At 38.8% G+C, this 27045-nt stretch overlaps 1 protein-coding gene across 3 annotated transcripts in view; it reads right to left on the bottom strand.

Moving 5' to 3' along the window:
* Positions 1-3045: 3045 nt before the first annotated feature.
* The window catches only part of LOC140466813 (T-complex protein 11-like protein 2), a 44982-nt gene continuing 20982 nt past the window's right edge, over positions 3046-27045 (bottom strand). For all 3 annotated transcript variants that reach the window (XM_072562463.1, XM_072562462.1, XM_072562464.1), the window contains 6 exons: positions 21416-21636; positions 21038-21174; positions 20014-20204; positions 16771-16952; positions 9064-9236; positions 3046-5271 (listed from right to left, as the gene is read on the bottom strand). In XM_072562463.1, the coding sequence (XP_072418564.1) occupies positions 5030-5271; positions 9064-9236; positions 16771-16952; positions 20014-20204; positions 21038-21174; positions 21416-21636 (1146 nt within the window). In that variant the 3' untranslated portion in view covers positions 3046-5029. The remainder of the gene's footprint in view (positions 5272-9063; positions 9237-16770; positions 16953-20013; positions 20205-21037; positions 21175-21415; positions 21637-27045) is intronic.

Here is a 27045-nt window from a genome sequence, read left to right as displayed (position 1 = left end):
GCCGCAAGTGTTTAAATATGCTGGGATTTTTCATACCCCCAAATCTATTCAAATCTGTCTAAACCAGTTCAAATCCAGATGACAAGCCCCCAAACTTTTAAGACACGGGTAAATTCTCCTGCTTAATTTAAACCAGCAACACGGAAAAGATTTATCTGTGAAAATCCGAAAAATGAACAACTTTATTTCTTAAAGTATAACAGAGAATAATTAACAAATAACTATTTATAACTCTTTCCTCTAATCTATCTTTTTCTTTCCCTTCTATAATATTAGTTCAATAAAAGCCCCGGTGAAGACTTACCAAAAATTCAAATTTAAAAACCAGCCAGCGGTCGAATCTTCTTGTTGTATCTTCCTCTGTAGATTTGTTCTCCAGGCCAGTGTTGATGTTTTCTCTGTGCAAACTCTTTCTCTAGACAGGTACCCCTCAGAGAGTTCTGACTAACAGCCTACATTTCTTTCGACATTTCTCCCCTAGCTGTTCAATTTTTCCTAGTCTTTTACCCCCAAAGCATCAGATTATGTCATTGGCTTTTAATATTGTCAATATACTAAATTCAAACTTGATTGGAATTTGGTATTTTTGGGAGGTATAATTTAAACTGATTGGCCTAATTCAAATTTGTTTTTGTCTGCAGGCAACCAGCTACCCTAGCTGCTGGACCACATTACATTGTATCTTATTCAGAACACTTGGTGCAGTCAGGTAGTTCTGCGAGCTTTTAACTCTCTTAAAGGTGCTGTACATCCACATCTTCATAACAACTTTCAAAGAACGATACACCTACACCCCTAAGTCTCTTTTTTCAGCAATACTCCCAGGGGCCCACCATTAAGTGTATAAACTTGCGGCTTGACTTACTTTTTCAAAATGTAACACCTCATATTTATCTACATTTAACTCCATCTGGCACTCCTGGTCCATTGGCCCATTTGAGGAAGGTCCCATTGTACTCTGAGAAAACCTTCTTCACTGTCCACTAACACCACCAATGTTGGTGTCATCTGCAAATTTACTAACCATCCCTCCTATATTCACATCCAAATCATTGAAATAAATGACAAAAAGCAGTGGAGCAAACATCAATCCTAGTAGTACATTACTGATCACAGACCTTCAGTTTGAAAAACAACCCTTCATCACTACCCTCTGTTTCCTACATTCAAGCCCATTTTGTGTCCAATTGGCTAGCTCCCCCAGGTTCCTATTTGGCTATAATATTGCTGAAAATTTATGGAAAGGTATTTTCGAGAATGCTTACCTCTGTTTGCAACTATTCCAGTGGCAATTATTTCTCATGTTTCGTTCTGCCTGTTTTACACAAGCGCCAATGTCAGCTGCTGTCAGACCATGAGAGAGATACAGTATATTGAACAGCTTAATCTCAAAAATTAAAATAATGAATGTTCATTGTTCTCCCTCTGAAACAAGAATATTCTTGCATAATTCCTATATAAGCCCTGCATAATTCCTGCTGGACTGCATTACTCTTAAACATATCTTTTGCCTTTCTAATTTGTTTTTGTCTCTGTACGTCACACAATGTAAACCAACCCCCAAGAAACAGTCAGAAGACAATCAACCACAGCCATCCACGTTTGCAATGACTCTCTGTCCCTGCATTGACAATATTTTTTCAATGTACTGTGTTAAATTTACTTTTGTTAATAAATAGGATTTAAAATCTTCATTCAGGCTGTGGTATACTTTGTGTTAGGCTTTTGGGTGATTTTTGAGTGAACGCGAGTGATATTTCTTGCTCGTCTGCCCCAGTGCCACTTTTCTCTTAGGTCCCATTATTTCTATTAAGCGATTTTCTATTCAATGAGATTTCACTCAAATGCAACTACCTATACTTCACAATGTTATTTGGGGGAATTGTACTGTTTCCCAAAGCAGTGTTTACATGGAGGATGACACATAAATAGAATGGGTGGTCAGCCTACTGCCTTCCTGCCAATCTTAACCTAAGTCCAGCCCAACACTTTGATGGCCACACAAGGCATCATCCAGTTTGCGCAACCTTAGGCCGGTTTCTCCTTCTGCTGCAACAGTGAGTGCTGGGGAAGGCAAAATGAAGAAGGCCAGCTCGACGTTCATAGCCTCGGGTTAAAAAGTGCAAATAACGGTAACTGCTTTGGATAGGTACTTTGTGCCCATTGGGCGCACCCTCCCCCCTCCCCATAATGATCGTTCCCCCAATACCCTCCAGACCCAGACAACTGAAGCTCCCCTCCCTAATTGCTTCCTGACCAAAGATTACAGTGACATGTACATTATATATGCATAGATCCTCTCTTCATTGGGGCTGTTTGTGGTATTGGCTGCTGCTAAAACGGAGTTTGCCTCATCCGAGAGCCAAACAGTTTGGCAAGCAGCTAGATGGTGGGAAATACTGTCCCTGAGGAACAACGATTCCACCCTCAGTTCATTAAGTCTGCAAACAATATTATCTGTATTGTGTGGCCACTTAAGTCTGTCTTGAGCCTACTGACTTTTTCAATGGGATAGAGGTTAGGTTTATGTTTAAAAGAGAAGGGAATATGTCCCCCCACTTCTACAAAATTCAGGTCCCACTGACATTTTTTTTAAGATTAAGCAAGAATATTTCCTAGACACAAGATAGTTGAGCAATGACTTTTACCAATTTAGGTAACTTAAGAGTGGAGTTGGGTCCTTTAGTCTAATTTTATTAGTAAAGATGACTCCCAGTATGTGTTACAAAATGTTAACAAATATTTTGACTATTTATTGCGATAGATTATCTGGTAACTAACACATTGTAGTTTGAGATCCCTAGTCTGTGCAAATAGGAAGCCACATTTACTACATTATGACAGCGAATACTTTATACAATATTGTTAAACTACTTTGTAGCCAAAGATCAGAAATGATATTAATGCTCATTAAAAATTAAAGATGTGATGCAGAAGTCAAATTCACAAGTTACTACATGTTCTCTGCCATCACTAAATTCAAAACAATGGCTTTCAAGATCGTTAAATATAAAATTTTGCAATAAAATACATTTTAGACCAGACTTCATTTGAGATTTTATTAAATATAAAACTTCATACTTCATATAAATTTTTATACACGTCAACAATGAAGAATTAAGGTGAGCTTTTAAGGACAGCAAATAGTATAACAACACTGTCACTTTCCATCCCATTTTTGAAAATATTTTAAAAGTTGCTTTCAACCTGACCATTAGCAACTTTTTTTCCTCTGCAAATGTACTGAAGACGACTTAGGTACCCACCCTACCAGTTTAAATTAATACCTTTGTCTAGGGGTTTGCACCTACCTCAGCCTCAAATGAATGCCAGTACAGTAACTGATAAACCCTGTATGGGGTATTGACCACTTCTGAAGTGAATATGTGGCTTGATAAAATATAATTTGGGCCATTTCTATTGTTCATTCCACACAACAACAGAAGCTCGTCATGTTTCTTAAATTCTGTTCAATCCAAGAAATAATGGTATAGATTTAGGGTAGAAGAAAAAATGTGGTTACAAGATATGCCCACAATGGATTCCATCTTAATCTGTTCTAATTGAATTAAATTGCTCCACTTTAAGCATGTAACTATGCACATTCAGGTTTTCTCTCTGCATGCCATCAAGCTGAGGTTTAAGTTCGAAATAGTAAGGATGAAAATCTATCCTATATTAAATAGGGAGATGCTGAATTGAGCTGCAAATTCTAAAAAGGAAAAATAAAACTGTGAATGATTTTAGACATGAATCTTCTACCCATTTCTGAAAAAATGTAAAGACCACAATTAAGTGAACTACGAGTGTTTAGTGAACATATGGAAAGTGGTGATGGGATGGGGTGATGATTAAGACACATTTTGCATTGGTGGGGAATATTCCACAAGGAGAGTCACAGATGAACAATAGCCAATGTTACTACTGCTTAGTCCCTCACAAAAAGTACAGTACTTCAGTATGTATAATTTGCAAGTTATTGGCCACAAACATACTACTGTAAAACAAGAAAAACTGTTTGATTTTAAAAACAGACTAGTCATGTCAGTTAACAGTAAACTTAGCACCAGTGTGACAGTCAGCAGTCTGCAGCAGAAATGAGATTAACAAATACAGCTTTGAAACACTGTTCCAACAAGCTTAAGTCTAAATGTTAAGCAAAACAAAAAAAAAGACATGCATGGATTAAATCTCCTGTAATGAAGAAAATACATAATCTACATCAAAGGTGAGCAGTAATCTACCTGCTGTAAATCACCAATTCTGTTCCAAGTAAGTGGAACATAAACTATATATACACACAAAATAAAATTTATGCAGCAAAACCAGACTAAACATACAGATAAAATGCATATAAAAATACAAACAATTAGTTCTACATTTTAAAACAATGTTGAAGCTATCTTCATGTTTCTACTAATTGTAAAATCCATGAATTGCTCCTGAAGCACCATTAAACCCAAATACAGAAAAGTGAACAGCAAAATATTACTTAGAGGGCCAATGAATACATGCAGTTTGCACAGCAAGGTGTTGCTGAAGATATCAAGTTCCTCACCTATTCTGAAACGGAATTCATTGTTTTTTTTCCTGCAGACATTAAACTCAATGGTTTACCTTCAGTCTTTGCAAACTCTCTCTTACGTTGGCATCCTATATAAAAGTATTCACGTTTTTCTTTTCAAATGTTTTGATTCTCACTTCATAGAAAAATACTAAACTATTTTATAATTCCCTTAAATTTATTTCTGAAATTAGGACAATTAAAACTGACGGCCAATTTAAAAAAAACTGAGCAAGGCCGCAATTATTTAGTAAAAATGCAATATAAATTTAGCTTCAAGTGATATTAAATAACTTCGTATAATTGGGTGGTTTTGACATTTTATATATATATGCGCAATTATTCAAATAGATTTAAGTGATGAACAAACTATTCTACACAGGCAACGTACAAAGATGCAATACAAAAACAAAACAAACACTACAAACCAAAAACATGTGTGCTCCTTTTATTAACCTTCTGCACTCAAGGAGCATGTGATGCTGTAGTACCTGCCGATGCTAGATTATTGAACAGAAGCTTTCGCAAAATGCCGGAATAAAATGGCCCATACACCTGTATATTGTAATTAATAATACAGACAAATTGGGATCCAATCTCCTCGAGTTCAACCTGAATAGGGGTAAGGCCTCCTGGAACAACTGAAACAGTCTTCCGCTGATTTGGCACACTGAGCAAATTTCTAATGTACTGTTCAATCCGATTATCTGAAAATTAAATAAAACAACCAACATAAATATGATAGAAACACAAAGTTGGACCATATTGAAAGACGTTGTTTGGATCACAATTTACACTCTGAATATAAGCTCAGTTGGCTGGTTTGCAAAGCAGAATGATACGAGCAGCACAGGTTCAATTCCTGCAACTCTGAAGTTACTGTGAAAGCCCTGTCTTGTCAACCTCACCCCTTGCCTGAGGTGTAGTGATGCCCAAGTTCTTTGAGACGGTGGCTAATTTCACTTTTGCCACTGACTATGTTGAAATCAAGCCCATTAGCTATTGTGCAAAATGTGCAAACTTAGATTGTTTTAGATTAGATATAATTATGCTTGCTTGTGCATTTGCTGAGTAACAATTTCTCCCTCATCTTCTATTCAGTGTACAGTAATATTACATTAGTAATCACAAAAAGGAAGTCCTACCCACAAAAGCCAAAATTTGCTTTCCTTCCCCCTCCCACTACATGATGTGTACCATTCTTACCATCACCCAACCCAGGCATGATCTTTTAAAATGTATTGTTTTATTTACAGCATTATATATAAAGTCAAAAATCTAATGCATTTCCATTCTCTTTTACTTTTTGATGGGTACGACTTACAGCTGTAGTTATTTTTCGAAAATATGAATGGAATTTTCCAACTTTGATCAAAATTCAGAGTAGGGATAATGTTAAGACATGGAGTTTACTCTGTTACTTAAACCCAAACACCATAAAAGCTTGCCTCGCCTCGTAATCTGTTAAAATATGAGTGACAGAGAACTCCCAAATTCCACTATTTAAAGAAAATAACATCAAGTTGTTTTTAAAACTTTAAAAGTGAACATGAAACAACAACTGTTCATAACTCTAAGGCCTGCTTTCTCTTAACTGCTTACTATCTACCTCCAACTCTGTAACAACATGCTGTTCCAATAAGACACTTATTAAAATGACATCAACTTAATTTCAAAATTCCGTTGTCATCTTCTGTGTCTTTCTTCTTCTGGCTGAAGATCTCCCTGGGTTGTCATCTTTTTTTTAAACTGAGTATGTTTCATATGAAGAAAGTACCTTTGAGAGAGAGTATTTCCTAATTTCCTGAAGAGCATGTTGTAAGCTCTCCCTGCACTTCTGTCGCAATGGCAGTTGCTCTCTGACCAAATTTCTAAATGTCTGTATTTTATACCCCCCAACATCAGATTGTCTCATTGAATTTATTGTTTTGCTAACATCAAACCAAACTCTATTAGGTTTTGGTATCCTGGGGCATAATTTAAACTGATTGGTTAAATTCAAATTGTTGTCAAAACAGAAACCAAAACTCAGGTATCCATTTCACAGCCAAATGTTACATATTTTCAATTTTGCAGTACACTCTGCGACTGCCACCTAGTCACATACAGAGATGCTTGTACTCTCAGTTCAGAACAGCATTCAGACTCTCTTAAAGGTACAGTACACACCTTCAACTTCATAACAATAAAGATTAGTGTAAACTTACACTGGATAGCAAGGTTTTGATTCATGGAGGTATTACAGTTGATCCCTTTTTGCAGTGCAAAAAAGTGTAGGTTTTTCTATTCCTTTTTGGGATGTAGGAGTTGCTGGCTGGCTAGCATTTTTGGCCTCTCCCTCATTGCCCTTGAGAGGGTGGTGGTGAGCTGCCCTTCTTGAAACACTGCAATTTATGTGCTGTAGGTTGACCCATAATGCCATTGGGGAGACAATTCCAGGATTTTGACCCATGATCTTTGAAGGAACAGCAATATATTTCCATGTTTGGATGATGAATGGCTTGGTGGGGAACTTGCAGGTGGTGGTGTTCTCATGTCTCTGCTGCCCTTGCCCTTCTAGATGCAAGAAGTTGAGAGTTTGGAAGGTGCTGTCCAAGGATTTTTGGCAAATTGCTGCAGTGCATTTTGTAGATAGTAGCAGCATTGTGTACTGAGCATTGATGGGGGAGGGAGTGGCTGTTTGTAGATGTGGAGCCAATCAAACAGGATGCTTTGTCCTGGATGCAGTTAAATTTCAAGTGTTGTTGGAGCTGCACCCATTCAGACAAGTGGGGAGTATTTTATTACACTTCTGATTTGTGCCTTGGGGAGTCAGGAGGTGAGTTACTCACTATATTATTCCTTGCCTCTGACCCACTCTTGTACGCACTGCATTTGTATGGCAAACCCAATTGAGTAACCTCATTGGTCAATGGTAACCTCATAAATGTTGATAATAAGAGATTCAATGATGGTAATACCATTGAATGTCAACGGGCAGTGGTTAGATAATCTTTTATTGGAGATGATCATTGCCTGGCATTCGTGTGGCATAAATGTTACTTGCCACTTGTCAGCCAAGCCTGGATATTTCCAGATCTTGTTGCATTTGAAAATGGACTGCTTCAGTGTCTGAGGAGTTGTGTTGAAATTATATAATCATCAGCAAATGCAAAATATACCCATGTCTGAGCGTGTGTGTGGAGGTTTAAACACCAAGTATGCATTTTGTTTATATCTACAGGGAATATCACAAATGTGAATCAGTTAGAAGCTTTGTAAAATCCTAGCTGAATATCAAACTTTGCATTGTTTCAATCATTTACAACATCTCTATTTATCACAGGCAGACTATATATTTTTTTTTAATTGTACTATCTCCTGATTATTTTGAGTATTCAAGTCATTTTAGAGAGATGATAAAGTTGAGAAATTTAGTGGAAATTTCTATTAATCATTTATAGAATGTGTTGCCAAATCCTAATTGCCTTGTAGAAGGTGGTGATGAGCTACCTTCATTATCCACTGCAGTCCTGGATTGTAGAGACACCCACACAGTCCTGTTGGGAAGCGAATTCCAAGGTTTTGACCCCACCAGTACTGAAGGAGTGGTGATGTAGTTGGAAGTCAGGATAGTGAGAGATTTGGAAGGGATTTACAGGTGCCATTGCTCTCAAGTATCCACTGCCCTTGGCTGAAGGGGAGTCATACTGGATTCAAATATGTTAACTTTGCTTCTCTCTCCACAGATGCTGCCAGACTTGCTGAGCTTCTCTAGCACTTTGTATTTGCAGCCATACTGACTTGCTATTCACGGCATTTCACTTCTGCCATGCCATCCTAGCTTACCATTCCATTTAGGTACAATTAGGTATTGCACCTCTTATGACCTCCTTCCCACTGGCATCCAATACTGATCATTTGAAATTTGATTCAGTGAGCTGAGGTAGAGAGCGTAAGAATGAACTGACCACTCAATTTCCATTCTGTCTCTCCCAACCCAGTGTAAAACAAAATCCTGTGACTGTAATTTGGAGTACACTACTTTAAAAGGGATCGTGGAAGTTTACTTGATAATAGCTTTCAAATGGAATTCAATAAATGCATTACATGGAAATTTTGCAGGTTTATGGAAAATAGCAGGGACCGGGACTAGTTAGTTAGTTCTTTTAAAGAGCTAAAGGACTGCCTTCTCTGCTGTAATAATCATGATATTAAAAAGTGTATTTCTTGATTGCTATTGTGGAGTCACCATAAAGAGAGTGAGCTTGGGTCAAGATCTGAATGGAAATTACAGAGCCAACAGTTCCTATAAAACAATGGGTTAAGTTTATTAAACCTTTATGACTTGAAATTGAACTTTCTCATTGCAAAAATGTGTTGTCATTATTCACTTTGATACTTTCAATAAATTCTAGGGCACAGTTAAACTGGGAATTAAAAATGTTTTTAAAATGTTCATATCATCACCCAGATAACATAAAATGTAACATATTAGCAAAATTAATTTTTGTACTTACTAATCAAGGTACGGACAGGATTGCTTTCTTCTGCAATGCTGCAGATCTGACCAGTAAGATTTGTTTGATTTTCATTTGTAAGCACAGAGTAACCCCTTTCTGTCAAAGATTGGTTTATTTCAGAGCAGATCTTTACACTTATAGTCTTGAGTGTTTCTTCAAGATTGAAATTTCTTCACAGCATGATCAAGAATGAAAAAGAGAGACACAGTGGGTCGGGTTAGTATTTTGTACATTGGTTATCAAAATGAATTAATTTATTCTTCAGGTGTTCCATACAGACCAAAATGTGATCTTATAGCGAAATAAATTCTCAAGAAGAGCAGAAAATATTTGGAACAGGGCAAACTAATATAATTCATTTTAATGTCATGCATTTGATCCTTTTAGAAAATCCCTGGATTTATATGAAAAAGCAAAACAAAACTTCCAAGCAGTTCGAAAAGCCAATCTAAAAGCAGGTTGAAGCATAGCTGAGGGGAATAAGGTGATGTGAAAACAGAATGCTACTAAGCAACCATTGCCATTTAGGTTTAACTATAGCATGACATGCATACAAGCAATTCCCAGTATAAAATGTGAATATAACATATACACAAGTGAAAAAGTCATATTTAGACAGTGTAAGAACTGTAATAATTTTAAAGTTGTAGATAGCTTGCTGTGACCAAATCAACCAATAGAATCTTTTGTACATCCTGGATGCTTCCTGTCTCTATTCCTGATGAATAGCACTGCTATTCACTGCTGCCTCACAGCACCAGAGACCTGGGTTCAATTCCCGCCTCAGGCGACTGTCTGTGTGGAGTTTGCACGTTCTCCCCGTGTCTGCGTGGGTTTTCTCCGGGTGCTCCGGTTTCCTCCCACAGTCCAAAGATGTGCAGGTCAGGTGAATTGGCCATGCTAAATTGCCCGTAGTGTTAGGTAAGGGGTAAATGTAGGGGTATGGGTGGGTTATGCTTCGGCTGGTCAGTGTGGACTTGTTGGGCCGAAGGGCCTGTTTCCACACTGTAATGTAATGTAATGTAATGAAGGGCTTTTGCCCAAAACGTCAATTTTCCCGCTCCTCGGATGCTGCCTGATCTGCTATGCTTTTCCAGTACCACTCTGATCTAAGCTCTGGTTTCCAGCATCTGCAGTCCTCACCTTTGCCCTCTTTTATACACCTGCCGAGACAAATTCTATGCACACACAACCTTGTGCATGTAGAATTAAAATGCATTCCAGCATTTAAAAATGCTATAGTTAACTTTATTTTAAGAAAAATAAAGTCCATAGGACATGCAAGGGACCCTTTTAAACCAGATACTTCATGCAGTCTTTGTGGTCTCCTCTCGAGACTTATTCAAAAATGTGCTCGAGATTTCAATTCCACTACTGTGGTATCAACAACCCCTTAATTCATAAAATTGTACTGAAAATAACAGCTTGGGAGCGCCTTATTGCAAAATCAGATTTTGTTTTTAAACAGATCGCTCCCGCCCACCCCCCCACCCCCAAATGTCTTAAATGTTGCATTTATAATCTTAAAAATGTGATTTATAATCTGAAATACCATTTAAAAAAGAAAAATCCCCACGTCAGAGTGGTTAGCAAGGTTAGAGCTCAGGGAATACAAGGAGAACTCACCATTTGGATACAGAACTGACTCAAAGGTAGAAGACAGAGTGTGGTGGTAAAAGGTTGTTTTTCAGACTGGAGGCCTGCGAGTGCCACAAGGATCAGTGCTGGGTCGACTATTTTTTATTGTTTACATAAATGATTTGGATGTGAGCATAGGAGATATTGTTAGTAAGTTTGCAGATGACACCAAAATTGAAGGTGTAGTGAACAGCGAAGACATTTTCCTCAGATTACAACAGGATCTTGATCAGATGGGCCAATGGGCTGAGAAGTGGCAGATGGAGTTTAATTTAGATAAGTGTGAGGTGCTTCATTTTGGGAAAGCAAATATTAGCAGGACTTATACACTTAATGGTAAGGTCTTAGGGAGTGTTGCTGAACAAAGAGACCTTGCAGCGCGGGTTCATAGCTCCTTGAAAGTGGAGTCACAGGTAGATAGGATAGTGAAGGTGGTAAAAACAATGACTGCAGATGCTGAAAACCAAATACTGGATTAGTGGTGCTGGAAGAGCACAGCAGTTCAGGCAGCACCCAAGTGAAGGTGGTGTTTGGCATGCTTTCCTTTATTGGTCAGAGTATTGAGTACAGGAACTTGGAGGTCATGTTGCGGCAGTACAGGACATTAGTTAGGCCACTGTTGGAATATTGCATGCAATTCTGGTCTCCTTCCTATTGGAAAGATGTTGTGAAACTTGAAAGGGTTCAGAAAAGATTTACAAGAATGTTGCCAGGGTTGGAGGATTTGAGCGACAGGGAGAGGTTGAATAGGCCGGGGCTGTTTTCCCTGGAGCTTCAAAGGCTGAGGGGTGACCTTATAGAGGGGTGTGGATAGGATGAATACACAAAGTCTTTTCTCTGGGGTGGCAGAGTCCAGAACTAGAGGGCATAGTTTTAGGGTGAGTGGGGAAAGATATAAAAGAGACCTAAGGGGCAACATTTTCATGCAGAGGGTGGTACGTGCATGGAATGAGCTGCCACAGGAAGTGGTAGAGGCTAGTACAATTGCAACATTTAAAAGGCATCTGGATGGGTATATGAATACAAAGGGTTTGGAGGGATATGTGTCAGGTGTTGGCAGGTGGGACTAGATTGGGTTGGCATATCTGGTTGGCATGGACAGGTTGGGCCGAAGGGTCTGAAGTGGTGTACAGGGATACAAAAGTTTAGAAGACATTAGGATAGATATATGAATAGGAAAGGTTTGGAAGGATATGGGCCAGGAGCAAGCAGGTGAGACTAGTTTAGTTTGGGATTATGTTCGGCTTGGACTGGTCAGACCAAAGGGTCTGTTTCCATGCTTTATGACTCTATGATCCAACTGTCAGAGTGAACAGAATGTCTGGGACTCTTGTTTATATCTGTCAGGCAGGGCTCCCTGATTGAGTATGTTAATCCAGTCCAATCGGGAACTCATTCTATGAGATCTAACTGACTGACCTTGTCATAATTAAATTTCCTAATACTGTTGTGATTCATTTTGTTGGAACATAAATGTTGAGATTCAGTCACTAAAGAGAATTTAACCCGCAAACCCCAATACCAACATATTGATCATATCTATTCTACTGTAAACACATTCAAAGGCAGTTTATGGGAACCAATGCATTCACTAGCCACTGTAATGCACCTCCCTGCATCAAACTCAACTAGAATCAATTGAGACATGAACGCAGATTTTTATCACATCACTAATTTTCCAACTTGAATGTTTAATTTGCAGGGAAAAGTAATTACAGGGTTAAAAGGTATAGATCAGTGTGTGTAGAACCATTTGGACAGCTCTACCAACTAAACATCATAGGAGTGACAAGCTGAATGGCCTTTCACTATGAAGATAACATTGCAGTGTTCAAATCGTGGGATGTGTTCTTTTCTAGCTGATCAAATTTTCATTATTTGCATTCAGATGTTGAAAATAAAAATGGTTGGAAACTTAACATTACTGAAAAGAATATCTGGGTAAAAAGAATAAAAACATGCAGCTTCACTTGTATAAATAGAAATATGTATTAAGAGCATTGGGAGGCCATTCAGTCCCTCGAGCCTGTTGTCATTCAAAAAGATGTTAGTTTCTTTTCCATCTACCCCCAATAACCTTGGACTCCCATGCCTAACAAGCATATATCTACAACTACCTTAAAAAAATATTCGATAACCCTGCCTCCGTTATCTTCTAAGACAGAGGTCCAAAGTTGCACAACCCTCAGGAAAAACATCTAATCAAGTATTCCCTGAAAAAGGTGGCCCCTAGTTCTTGACTGACCCACAAGAAGAAACATCCTATCCACATCCGCCTGGTCAATGCTGTGCAAGATCCTATTTAGTTCAACTAAATCTCCCTTCAATCTAGTGGAAACGAGCTTAGGCTGTTCAAGCTCTCCTTATAAGACAACCTGTTCTATCCAGGTATCAATCTAGTGACTCACCTGTGAAACATACATCTTTTCTAAGTAGAGGAGAGCAAAACTGCACACAGTGAGAGATATAGTCTCATTAATTACAAAACTAAAGTGTAACACCTTACTTTTTCATTCAGTTCCTCTCATAGTAAAGGATAGCATTCCATTAGCCTTCTTCATTACTTGCTGTACCTACATATTAACTTTTTTGTGACTTGTGCAATAGAAAAGCTAGATCACTCTGCACCTCAGAGTTCAACAATTGTTCGGTGTGTAGGCAAAACTCTGCGATTTCAGTCTTCCTGTCAAAGTGAAGACCTTTCCCACTTTATCCTCCACCTGCCAGACCTATGCCCATTTAACTCACCAAATCTGACTGAAACCTCCTGACGTCTTCACAGTATATATTCCTATCTATTTTCTGTGTCATCACAAATTTAGCTATTATGCCTTTGTTGCCCTCTTCATCTAAGTCAGTGGTATAAATTGTAAAAAGCCAGAGTACCACTCTTAGCAGGATTCCACTTGTCACATCTTGCCAATCAGCATCAAGTGCAGCTAGTACAGAATGAAGGCTTAGGGGTTTGTCAAGTATGAGAATTTTAATGGTTAATCTCTTTTTTTAATAAAAGGGTAAACTCGAAAAATACTGAAAGCAACTAATGCAATATTTAAGTAAGATTTTCTGTTTACGTTAAAACGTAGTTACTTTCAGGCTTAAAACCAGGAAGCTCTTTAAACGGATAGTGGCTGAGGTATAGCTCGCTAATTAAAGAGCTGCGTAAAACTAGCTCTTAAAAATAGAGCAAAGCCAACTCATCTCAGTCAAAAGTGGAATAAATACACAGCCTTTACTAGTGGAGCCAGTACTGGGCGTAGCTGGCAAAGTGGAAGACTTGGGTGTTTGATCGTGTGGGAGTTCAGTGAAGTGGGGGAAGGACACTTTTTCATTTCTCCCCTATTTGGAATGCACCACTTCAGTTGCAGGGTGGCAACACTGTTCCCTTTGAAAATCAAGAGTGGAAAAGAAGAATGACATCATAGACTTCATGTAAGCTGATCAACTGGTAAGTGCTTACATTAATTTTCAGTTGTAAGTTGAATCAGCATTTGATATAAATATAATAAATAATAAATTAAAAATAATAAATAATAAAGAACAAATAACTTTGTGACTAAATTAAAACTACATGTAACTAACACACAATGGGGAAATATGGACTACATTCTAGCTGTGTACGCTGGAACTTCTGGACCCAAAATAATCCAAGGGAAACACAGCTGTTGTAAGTGTTGAAAAGTACGAGATCCCTAACTCAGCATCATTATTTTTTAAGGCAGAATTGAAGACATTGTGATACATCAATGGAGAGCACAGCGATAGCTGGACAATTTGTTCCAGCAGGTGGATACACACCTTATGAAATCTGTCTGCCCTATCCTATGTAGTAAAGATGTAACCATAGACGAGTCAAGCAAGGGGTCAGAGAATACTGTAGTCCGGAACTTGAGCTGTTATACTTACCTACCAAGTTTGAGATGCTCACCTATGTGGGTGAAAGTGAATGTCTTTTGGAGGAGAAATTGACTGAGCAGGCATCTTTCAAGGTGAAAGGAGATAATAAAGGAATGCCCTGTGCAAGAATTATGTTTTCCTGTTGTGGTTCTGTTCGCCGAGCTGGGAATTTGTGTTACAGACGTTTCGTCCCCTGTCTAGGTGACATCCTCAGTGCTTGGGAGTTTCCTGTGAAGCGCTTCTGTGATCTTTCCTCCGGCATTTATAGTGGTTTGTCTCTGCCGCTTCCGGTTGTCAGTTCCAGCTGGCCGCTGCAGTGGTCGGTATATTGGGTCCAGGTCAATGTGCTTATTGATTTGAATCTGTGGATGAGTGCCATGCCTCTAGGAATTCCCTGGCTGTTCTCTGTTTGGCTTGTCCGATAATAGTAGTGTTGTCCCAGTTGAATTCATGTTGCTTGTCATCTGCGTGTGGGGCTACTAAGGATAGCTGGTCGTGTCATTTCGTGGCTAGTTGGTGTTCATGGATGCAGATCGTTAGCCGTCTTCCTATTTGTCCTATGTAGTGTTTTGTGCAGTTCTTGCATGGGAGTTTGTACACTACATTGGTTTTGCTCATGCTGGGTATTGGGTCCAAACTACTGGACCTATGACTCACAACACACTTCACATTCAACAGCCAAATATATGAACAAATCAACGGCACACCCATGGGCTCACCCATCTCTGGACTCATAGCAGAAGCGGTAATGCAGAGATTAGAACAAACAGGCTTACTGCAAATTCAAACCAAACTCTGGGTCAGATATGGAGATGACACCTTTGTAATCATTAAAAACACAGAAATAGAGAACACACACCGGCTTATCAACGCCACACTCACAGGAATCCGATTCACTAGAGAGGAAGAAAAGGACAACCAACTCCCATTCCTAGACGTAATGGTACAGAGAACACCGAACAGAGAATTCACCACAAAGGTATATAGGAAAGCCACACACACAGACCAAGTCCTAAACCAAGAAAGCAACCACCCCAACACACACAAAAGAAGTTGCATCAAGATACTATTCAAAAGGGCCACAACACACTGCAGCACACCAGAACTGCAAAAAGAGGAAGAAGAACACCTATACAATGTATTCACCAAAAACAGATACCCGCGCAATTTCATCAACAGATGACCTAAGGGAAAGACAACGGAACAAGGACATGCACCAACCCAAAGGACTAGCCACACTACCATACATCAAGAGCATTTCTGAACTGACAGCCAGAATACTGCAACCACTTGGACTCATAACAGCACACAAACCAACAGCCACTCTCAGACAACAACTCACCAGAACGAAGGACCCGATACCCAGCATGAGCAAAACCAATGTAGTGTACAAAATTCCATGCAAGGACTGCAAAAAACACTACATAGGACAAACAGGAAGACAGTTAACGATCCGCATCCATGAACACCAACTAGCCATGAAACGACACGACCAGCTATCCTTAGTAGCCACACACGCAGATGACAAGCAACATGAATTCGACTGGGACAACACTACTATTATAGGACAAGCCAAACAGAGAACAGCCAGGGAATCCCTAGAGGCATGGCACTCATCTACAGATTCAAATCAATAAGCACATCGACCTGGACCCAATATACCAACCACTGCAGCGGACAGCTGGAACTGACAACCGGAAGCAGCAGATTCAAACCTCTACAAATGCTGGAGGAAAGATCACAGAAGCACTTCACAGGAGGCTCCCAAGCACTGAGGATGTCACCTAGACAGGGGACGAAACGTCTGCAACACAAATTCCCAGCTCGGCGAACAGAACCACAACAACGAGCACCCAAGCTACAAATCTTCTCACAAACATTGAATTATGTTTTCCTCACAAGCACTGAATACTGTGTAAATTTCCAATACAAGACATTTGAAATCTGGACTTTAAAACAAATAAAAAGGATACGAAAAAACTGAATACAGTAATATTTCACTCCCAGAATTTTACTTCAAAAAGTACAAAAACAAGACCTCATCCTTGGCTTTGACCTGACATGAGTCAATGCAGTATCATAGAATACAACCTTAATTCTAGTAACTGATTGAAAGAAATTGATTTTCTACTATATGATAAAAGAGATGGATAGAAAAATCAAACTCACTTGTCATGCATGCCCTCAAGGAGAACTACAATAACTCGCTTTAATTTTTCTGCAAAGTCAGGTAGTCCTGAAATGGTTGCCCCCACCATGTTGTAGATGATCAACATTATATAGGCCACAAGCCTTTGCAGGTTCAGTCTTTGCTGCAGTTCTTGGAGTCGTGATCGATCAGTCATCAGAGTCTAAAATCAAATCAAAGATAGTTCATGGCATTCAAAATATCTTATGTCACTAGTAGTTTCTGTGATCATTTAGTACTACAGAAAAGATATTCTTCCATCTCATTACATGGTGAAATATTTGCAAATTTATTTTCTCCTTCCCACTTCATGATTTTTCCAGACCATTCACCAAATGTAGCTAACATACTATCTCCTGAATCTCTATCAATGCCTTTTGGATCAGCATACGTTCCTTCCTTCCATAAATTCTGCTGCATTGTAATTTGAAATAATTATACAAATAGGTTTGTTGTCTAACACCATGCCATTATGAGGGGGGATTAGGATCAATATTTGTAACTCCCAGACAGTCAACACCTGAACTCGCTTTCCATCCAAATTAGTTACTTATATAGGCAACATGATCGTGATTTGAAAAAAAAGTGCCTAACACTTCATATTGTTAAGACTGTGTTGGAGAAGTCATATTTTCAAAAATCCAAACAGCCAGCAATTAACTGATGAGACTATATTACAAACTTTATTGAAGATATGAAGAGAAATTAAACAAATCAAGCAGCATTAACACCATAGCATGCGTTTAAACTATTAACTCAGTTTTACTTTACAATTCCCTACAACCCCAGTCAAAGTGTTCTTTTATGTTACAAAACTCCTTGAAGCTTCATTCACATTTTCCGATTGAGCAGAAAAAGGTATGCCACAGTCCTCTGGAAGTTACTTTCATACTCCAGTTATTGTTTAACATCAAGTAATGGAAGGATCCCCATGCAATTGGTAAGGGAAGACACTCTGGCCCAATAATAATATGGCAAACCCATATCGCTGATTGTCTTTGTACTGCAACCTATGATCTTGTAAGATGAAACCATATTAGTTTTTAAATGCAATTAACTCCAAGCTTCTTTGTATTGTACACATGTCTAGGTTTCTCAACAATTTGAGAATCAGATGTTTCCCATTTGCCTACAATTAAATTTCTTAAAATTTTATTTCTTAAAATTAATTATATCCTGACAAGAATTATGAATCGGATATTTACAATCAAAATCTCCAAATGAGAATGGTACTACCAGGCACCTAGAAGCAAGTACAAAACGTAATATTTCTCCACAAGAGTGAAAATGAAAATATTTACTTTTAAATATTCTATACACATGATTTGGTCTTGTTAATTCTTTGAAAATAGCAAAATAAAAGCCACCCAGATAATTGGACTTTTTAAAAAACAAAATGCAGCTGTAGAGCCGTTGGTTTATATTGAATTTCTCTGGGTTTAATCTACCCATGCCAAATCCATTATTCAACCTTCATTTTGTTAGGGCCAGAGTACTGGCCCAATTCGATGAGTGATAGTTGGTTCCTCCATGTCACCCTTTCCCTCATGTTGCTACCTATTTCAGCTTTTTGTTCAGCTACGACAAGTGTCCTAGCCATCTCTTCTCATGAGGTATTCTCAGTTTCCAAACTCATCTTGCTGCTTTTTATCCCCCCAAATTGTTACGGTTAAACTTTTCTTAACACATGTATGCTGATCTGCAGCAGTTCAAGCAACAACTCACCACCACCTTCTGAAAAGGCAATTAGGATTAAGCAATAAATACTGGCCCATCCAATGAAGCACACATATCCTGATAAAATTTGAAATACAATTCAGTGGCAGACTGGAAACCAAGATGAACCTGCTCCAAAAGGTGACTGGTTTATTATAATGAATGACAAAGGATCATAGAGAACTGGTTGTGTTTTAATAGAAAGACTGACTGGTAATGGGTGTTCGTGGTGGTGGTGGTGGTGGGGGTGGGGTTGGACGGGGTGGCGGGGGAGAAGAGAGCAAGAAATGCTGAGTGATGCCTAATAACTATCTTTGTACCACCAAATAAATTTGATTGCTCTTTCATGATAGTTAAGTATTTATATTTTAATGACAGTCGTCATGTAAATAAAATCACAAAATGGCAGACTCAAAAAGGAGCAAAGAAGTGTAAGGAATGCTTTGCTATATTATGTGCTTTATATAAAAGACAAACCACCATCAATTGATCACATTTTATTGGAGAAAAATAAAATGCAAAATCAAAAAAAAATCCATCTGCATCTAGTAGATCAAGAGTTGAGCCCATTAGTGGTGTCAGCATAACCATCATAATGCAGGTGTTTGAAGATATTTAAATTACACTGGCACAACAGGAACAGCCAAATATGAATTCCCTTCTAAAGATATGAGAAGAATATTCAGCAAGTTTACAAGGCTAGAAATTTGACTTGGACCATGGCACAAAATGGAATATTAGGCATGGTGTACAATGGGCCTGAAGCAATTTTTCCCATTTTAGAGACAAATTTCTAATTGATAAAATTATTTGTGTAGAGGGAAGTACTTCTTCTACTTAATTTAATTACAATCTTTGCAAATGGATAGTTGAAAGTCTAAAATTTCCATTGCAGTCTGGCCTGGGATGAAGTATTCCTCTCTGGAGATTGCCAATTTGCTCGGTCTGATAAACAAATAGTTTTTATTTAGGATGCGTTCTATAAAATCAAGACTTGACAACCTCATCCCATATTCCAATGGATGGAAGATGATTATAGAAGTTGTGCTGTGACAAAGACACTGGAGAAAGTTTCTGCAGCACCACATGTCAGAGAGGGTATTTTCTCATGACAGCTGATTCCTTGCACATTATTCTTGGTTCCAAAACAATATTGTTTAATGGCAGACTCTCTGATCCCATGCTATTTAAAATGCTATTGCAATTCTCCCGCAAGAGACCGTTCCAATTTTTCTGTCTTCAGGATATCTTTAAAGGCAGCACAGTCTTTTCTTAATAAAATCGTGAACATTCTAATTGTCAAAAGATTTCCCCATAATGATCTGGCCTGATGAAACTTAAATTTTCATCCTCAAATCCTCTGTAAATTGTTGGACCTAAAAGTTCAAAAGATCCTGAAGAGCTCAAAATTTCAAACAGGTTGCTCAAACTCAGTTTCTACAACTTTGGAAAATGTTCCAAATTCACAAGAGTTTCAGAATCTCTTATACAAAAATCATAATATTTACCTCAGGTAAGGGCTTATTGTCGTAGTCCCATTGCAACAACTTCAAATAACCATTGCTTAGCACAGATGATGGACTGAGGGGAAGACTGGAACTCCCGTCAGTATCAGAAGGTGAGGTGTCTGAGGTGGTCATAGATGCCGATACTTCAGTAACAGACTCCTTTAACCACTGAGTTGTATAATCAAGAGCATCTATAAACAGAAATATAAATGTTTGTGGAGAATTAAATATTGCTCAAGTATGTAAATATCCTATAGAATTAAAATGATCTTTAAAGAAAAAAAAAATCACCACCAGCTTTATAGACAACAGTGCCATTTAGTTCAGAAGGGGGTAATGAAAACAATCATCATCAGTAGATTTCTGCCAATTTCTGCATTTCCCACACAGTCCATAAACGGAAATCAGAATGTGTAGAAGCCATCATATATAATAGGAATTAATATTCTGAGGAAGGGTCACTTGACCACAGACATTAACTCTGATTTCTCACCACAGATGCTGCCAGCTTTGCTGAGTTTTTCCAGCAATTTCTGCTTTTGTTCCATTTACAGCATCTGCTGCTTTTTTGGTTTTTACTTTGGAATTAATATCAGGTGGTTCAAAACATTTTCTGAATATTTATTCTTCCCACATCTGCATTATTTATATAGGGTCTATCATCCTGTAGCCTCTCAGCAACACTGGACCTATTAAATTCTGTGGGATATCTTCCCTTTGTACTTATACCAATCAATGTCCCACTTGTGTTTTAATGTCCTTCTATGTTACCTTAAAAATTATTTGCGTTCAAAGTTAGATGTCACTCCTTATCTGGAGGATGTCAAATGCTTTGTCCTTAAGATGAATCCGGCCACTTCCCAAACTTATACATATAAAATGTTCACTCAAATATCTCAAACAAAAATTCATTCTACACAATATTAGCAAGAACCAGAGAGGAAGGACCGAGCAGTGGGCCTTCTTATTTGGTTAAGTATTGTACATTTATCACACATCACTATTAAATCTACTAAAAACTTACAGGGCTGTTTATTGAGATAATCCTGGAACTTGCTTCGCTCGTAATCAACTGAACATTGTTGGATGTGTGGTCGGATATTTTGAATGGTGAAGTTGACCATATCCATTGCCATCAAATCAAGAACATGAAATATCTCTCTGGTAAAGAAATACAAAGCTCACTCACAAAATTAAGAAACAACGTTTTATTAGAAATGTATGTAAGAAAAAAAAAAGTAATGCTTTGGTCCGAAAATATATTGGTCCTCTTTTTAAAAATCAATAATGCTTATTGTGAAGTGGAAACTTTTCAATTTCCGGAATAAACTTAAAACACTTAAAAGAAGCAGCATCTAACTCTATCCTCCCCATTTCACCACCATGCAGACAAATAATTTACCTGAACAATGGAACTATCCCAGTAATTGATTTCAATTTTTTAACATCATCATCCCGAACTGGAGCACAGAACTTTCCCATTAATGTCACAATATATGCAGCCAGTTTATGGATATCAATAGCATTGTGCTCAGCCTGCTGTTTGATTAGATCCAAATCTAGAACCTCAGAGATCTGGTTTCGAAGTCGGTTTTGGCCAGGTAGCAGAAATGAGAGTAGAATCTAAACAATAAAAAAGGAGTTACATAAATTAGAAGGCTTGCTTCTATAATATTAGATGTTACACCAGCAATAAATAATTTCATTTTTTACTTTCAGTTAGGTGGCTTCAACACTTGCCCCACAACTGGACATACATTTGGTAATATTTTTTTTTCTATATTCCTATGCCTGAGCCATCTTCTTGACTAACTTCAGGGATAGTGTGCCATTGCCTTCACTTTGGTGCAGGTTTGGAATAGGAACACTGCTGAAGTAAGAAATGGAACAAAAAACTGGAGAAGTTTAAACATCGTAAGGTTATGCGAATTATGATGAACAAGGGAAGGTGACATCATTAGAGATAATGGAATAAAAAATGATGTGCTCAGAAGGAAATAGGCATCTCTTTGACATTCCCATCATTGCAGTTTATATTCTTACAAATTAACTCCAAATGAGAGACTGAAGGAAGACATTATAGAATTGAAAACCAAAATCAAACAGGAAAGTGGAAACAGCTATGTATTGTTATGGGAAATTAGACTGGCATTGTTGGAGAAGGAAGAAATGCCAAAGATGTAGGACCAAAAGTGACAAGGCAATGGGAGCGGATGAGATACATGTAAGGATTCTGAAGGGACAGCAGAAATTGCAGAGGTACTGGCCATAATCTTTCAGTCTTCCATGGAACCAAACAGCATGCCAGAAACTTGGAAGAATTGATAACTGACAGCACAACAGTGTGGAACTCCAAAAAGATTTGACAAGTTGGTGAAATGGGGTGATGAGGTTCAATGCAGAGAAGTGTAAGTTGACACATTCTGGTAAGAAGAGCACTGAAAGACATAAAACAGGGAGTACAATTCTAAATGGGGTGCAAGGGCAGAGACACCTGGGCCTGTGTGGACAGATTATTGAAGGTGGCAGATCAGGTGGAAAAGACAGCAGTTAAAGCTATAAAATATCCTCTTTATTAATTAGACATAGAGGCCAAGAGTAAGGAGGTGCTGTTGTACAAGATACTGCAAGCACAGAAGGAGGATTATTCAAACTACATAGAACATTACAGCACAGTCCAGACCCTTCAGCCCTCGATGTTGCGCCGAATTGTGAAACTAATCTGAAGCCCATCTAACCTATACTATTCCATTCTCGTCCATATGTCTATCCAATGACCATTTAAATGCCCATAAAGTTGGCGAGTCTACTATTGTTGCAGGCAGTGTGTTCCATACACCTACTACTGAGTAAGGAAATTACCTCTGACATCTGTTCTATATCTATCACCCTCAATTTGAAGCTATGCCCCCTCGTGCTAGTCATCACCATCCGAGGAAAAAGGCTCTCATTGTCAGCCAGTCTAACCCTCTGATTATCTTAAATGTCTCAATTAAGTCACCTCTCAACCTTTTTCTCTCTAATGAAAACAGCCTCAAGTCCCTCAACCTTTCCTCATAAGATCTTCCCTCCATATCAGGCAACATTCTAGTAAATCTCCTTTGAACCATTTCCAAAGCTTCCACATCCTTCCTGTAATGCGGTGCCAGAACTGCACGCAATACTCCAAGAGCAGCCGCACCAGAGTTTTGTACAGCTGCAGCATGACCTCATGGTTCCAAGACTTGATCCTTCTACTAACAAAAGCTAACACACTGTACACCTTCTTTACAGCCCGGTCAACCTCCCAGGCAACTTTGAGTGATCTATGTACATGGACACAGAGATCTCTCTGCTCACTACACTAAGAATCTTACCATTCGCCCAGTACTCCTTCCAAAGTGAATCACCTCACACTTTTCTGCATTAATCTCCATTTGCCATCTCTCAGCCCAGTTCTGCAGCTTATCTATGTCCCTCTGTAACTTACAACATCCTTCAGCACTATCCACAACTGTACCGACCTTCCCGTCATCTGCAAATTTACTAACGCATCCTTCTACGCCCTCATCCAGGTCACTTATAAAAATAACAAATAGCAATGGAGCCAAAACAGATCCTTGCGGTACACCACTTGAACTGAACTCCAGGATGAACATTTCCCATCAACTACCACCCTCTCTTCTTTCAGCTAGCCAATTTCTGATCCAAACAGCTAAATCGCCCTCAATCCCATGCCTCCGAATTTTTGCAATAGCCTACTATGGCGAACCTTATCAAATGCCTTACTGAAATCCATAAACACTACATCAACTACTTTAGCCCCATTCACCCATTTGATCACCTTCTCAAAGAACTGAATAAGGTTTGTAAGGCATGACCTACCCTTCACAAAACCATGTTGACTATCCTTAATCAATTTATTCCTATCGAGAGGATTATAAATCCTCTCTCTTAGAACATTTTCCAACACTTTACCCACAACTGAAGTAAGGGTCACTGGTCTATAATTGCCAGGGATGGGGTCTCTACTCCTTTCTTAAACAAGGGAACAACATTTGTTATCCTCCAGTCTTCTGGTTCTATTCCTGTACACAATGACGACACAAAGATCAAAACTAGTGGAAAGACTAATAACAGTAGGCATGAATTTGGAAGGAAGGTGATAATGGACAAAACCAAAAAGGGATGGATACCTCAAAAATCACCAAGATATACAATCAAAGAATCACCACAGTGTGGAAGGAGGCCATTCAGCCCACTGAATCCACACTGACTTTCCAAAGAGCATCCCATCCAGATCCACTGCCCTATTCCATCCTTGTCATGTTGCATTTCACATGGCTAATTCATCTAGCCTACACATCCCTAGATACTATGGGTAATTTAGCATTGCCAATCCACCTAACATCTTTGGTCTGTGGAAGTAAACCAGAACACCCAGGGAAAACCCACGCAGACATGGGGAGAAAGTCTGTGTGGCACTTGCACAGTTGAACCAGGTCCCTGGCACTATGAGGCAGCAGTGCTAATCATCGAGCCACTATGCCACTCTATATATTCCTACATCCACAAAACAAAATACATGCAAGAAGCGTGACTAAATCATCTGGTTTCTGGATCATTTCAGACCAGCTGCATGACAAAAAATGCATGTTGGAATCCCGCAGAGTTCCTGATATGTGAACCTACATAGAAATTGCCCAGAAGGCCTAAATTCCATGATGAGAAATTCCACTGTTCCCTACAACCCTTTGAATGTCTCTAACTAGGAATTAAAGTCGAAGACTTCAGCCAGACAATTGACATCTCTAACACCCAACCACTCAACTCCTCTCTCCCCGGTTGGCCTGAGCGACTATCTTCCTGACCCAAGCTAACTACTTTACCTTACTCTTCCTAACACTCAAGGACTGGGGACGAAACGTCTGCAACACAAATTCCCAGTTCGGTGAACAAAACCACAACGAGCACCCAAGCTACAAATCTTCTCCCAAACTTTGAACTCAAGGACTAGCTCAGGCCCTTTAAATCTTACCATACATCAGCTGGATGCCATAAACAGAGGGTGTGCCCTGTCTCCTTCCAATTCTATTCCATTCCAAAGGGAATTCTTAATGGACACTATGACCCATGATCAGAAGATCCTGGGTGAAAAAAGAAACTTACAGCAGCAATCTGTCTTCATTGTTGCTGTTCTGGACCTTTGGGCCCAAATGTTTAAAAATCATCATGGAAGATACGACAAATAAATAAGAACAATTGCAAATTGGAACTGCCACATTTGTTAAGATGTAACTGTCAATGGCTGTAAATATGGAAACAAGAACTTAGGGAAATAGTGATATCTTGAACAGTGTCCACATTACAGAGGTGGTGGTGCTGGCTGTGTTAAAATGCATACAAGATAGATAAATTACTGGGACCTGATCAGGTGTATCTCTGAACTTTGTGGGAAGCTAGGGAAGTGTTTGTTGGGCCCCTTGCTGAGATGTTTGCATCATCAATAGTCACAGGTGAGACGTCAGTAGACTGGAGATTGGCTAATCGATGCCATTATTTAAGAAAAGTGGTAAGGAAAAGCCACGGAACTATAGACTGGTGAGCCGGATATCAATGATGGGTATGTTTTTGGAAAGGAATTACATATATTTGGAAAGGCAAGGAATGAGTACACATAGCCAAAATGGCTTTGTACGAGGGAAATCATGTCTCACTAACTTGATTTTTATTTTGAAAAAGTTATAAAGAAGATTGATGCAAGCTGTACACACACATTGCTTATATGAAGTTCAGCATGGTTTTTGACAAAACTCCACATGGTGGACTGGTGATCAGATGAATCCAGGGAAAGGTAGCCAATTTGATATAAAATTAGCTTGCAGATAGGAGATAGGGTGGTGGTGGAGGGTTGCCTTTCTGGAGGCCTGTGACCCACGATATGCTGCTTTTTGTTGTTTATACAAGTGATTTGGATGTGAATATAGGAGGAATGGTTATAAGTTTGTAGTTGACATCAAAATTGGTGGTGTAATGGACGGTGAAGAAGGTTATCTCAGAGTACAATGGGACCTTGAGTTGATGGGCAAATGGTCCAAGGAGTGGCAGATGGAGTTTAATTTAGATAAATGTAAGGTGTTGCACTTTGGAAAAAGCAAATGAGGACAGGACCTATACACCTAAATGGTAAGGTCCTGGGTGTGTTGCCAAACAATGAGACCTTGGAGTGCAGGTTCATAGTTCCTTGAAGGTGGAATCACAGGTGCACAAGCTCATGAAGGCAGCATTTGGTATGCTTGCCTTTATTGGTCAGTGCATGGTGTATAGAAGTTGAGATGTCACAGTATGGCTGTATAAAGATATTGTTAAGCTACATCTCAAGTAGTGTATAAAATTCTGGTCACCCAGGAAGGAAGTTATTAACTGGAAAGGGTGCAAAAAAGATTTACAAGAATGTTATCGAGACTGCAGCATTAAAGTTATAAGAGGAAGTGAGATAGACTGGGACTTTTCCCCCCCGGCGGGAAGGAGGCTGAAGGTTTATAAAATCATGAGGGGCATAGAGAAGGTAAATAGGCAGGATCTTTTCCCCAGGGTCAGAGTATCCGAAACTAGTTCGAGTTAGAAAATCTGATCAGTATGGACGAGTCGGGCCAAAGGGTTTGTTTTCACGTTGTATGATTCTAGACAAAATAATCATGAGTATATGAAGTCAGGCTTAAGGTTTTATAGTTTTTGCTTGAAGTTGGAGTTTTGGAGTTGAAGCTGCCATACACAGTTTTCTCTTTGCTGTTGCAAAAGCTGGAGTTCTCTGTCTCCCTGCTGCTAGATTAGTTCTGTTGGTGTTCCATCTCCTGGACTGCAGGAGATAGCAAGTGAGCAAATCTGTTTCGCTTGATTTGCCTTTGCCAAAGGAGTGTTTACAGGATGCTGTTATATTGGAACAGTTGATGAGTAATAGTTAAATAATATTAATTTGTTAAGTATTTTGATAGAGTTAAAGTTATGCCAATTCTTCTGCTTTTGTTTGTATTTTAAACTGTGGTCTTGGAA

Source organism: Chiloscyllium punctatum, chromosome 44, assembly GCF_047496795.1.
Source record: "Chiloscyllium punctatum isolate Juve2018m chromosome 44, sChiPun1.3, whole genome shotgun sequence".
In the NCBI taxonomy this organism is placed as follows: domain Eukaryota; kingdom Metazoa; phylum Chordata; class Chondrichthyes; order Orectolobiformes; family Hemiscylliidae; genus Chiloscyllium; species Chiloscyllium punctatum.
Note: the sequence above shows the minus strand (reverse complement) of the source record. Positions and strands in the feature narration are given on the sequence as shown.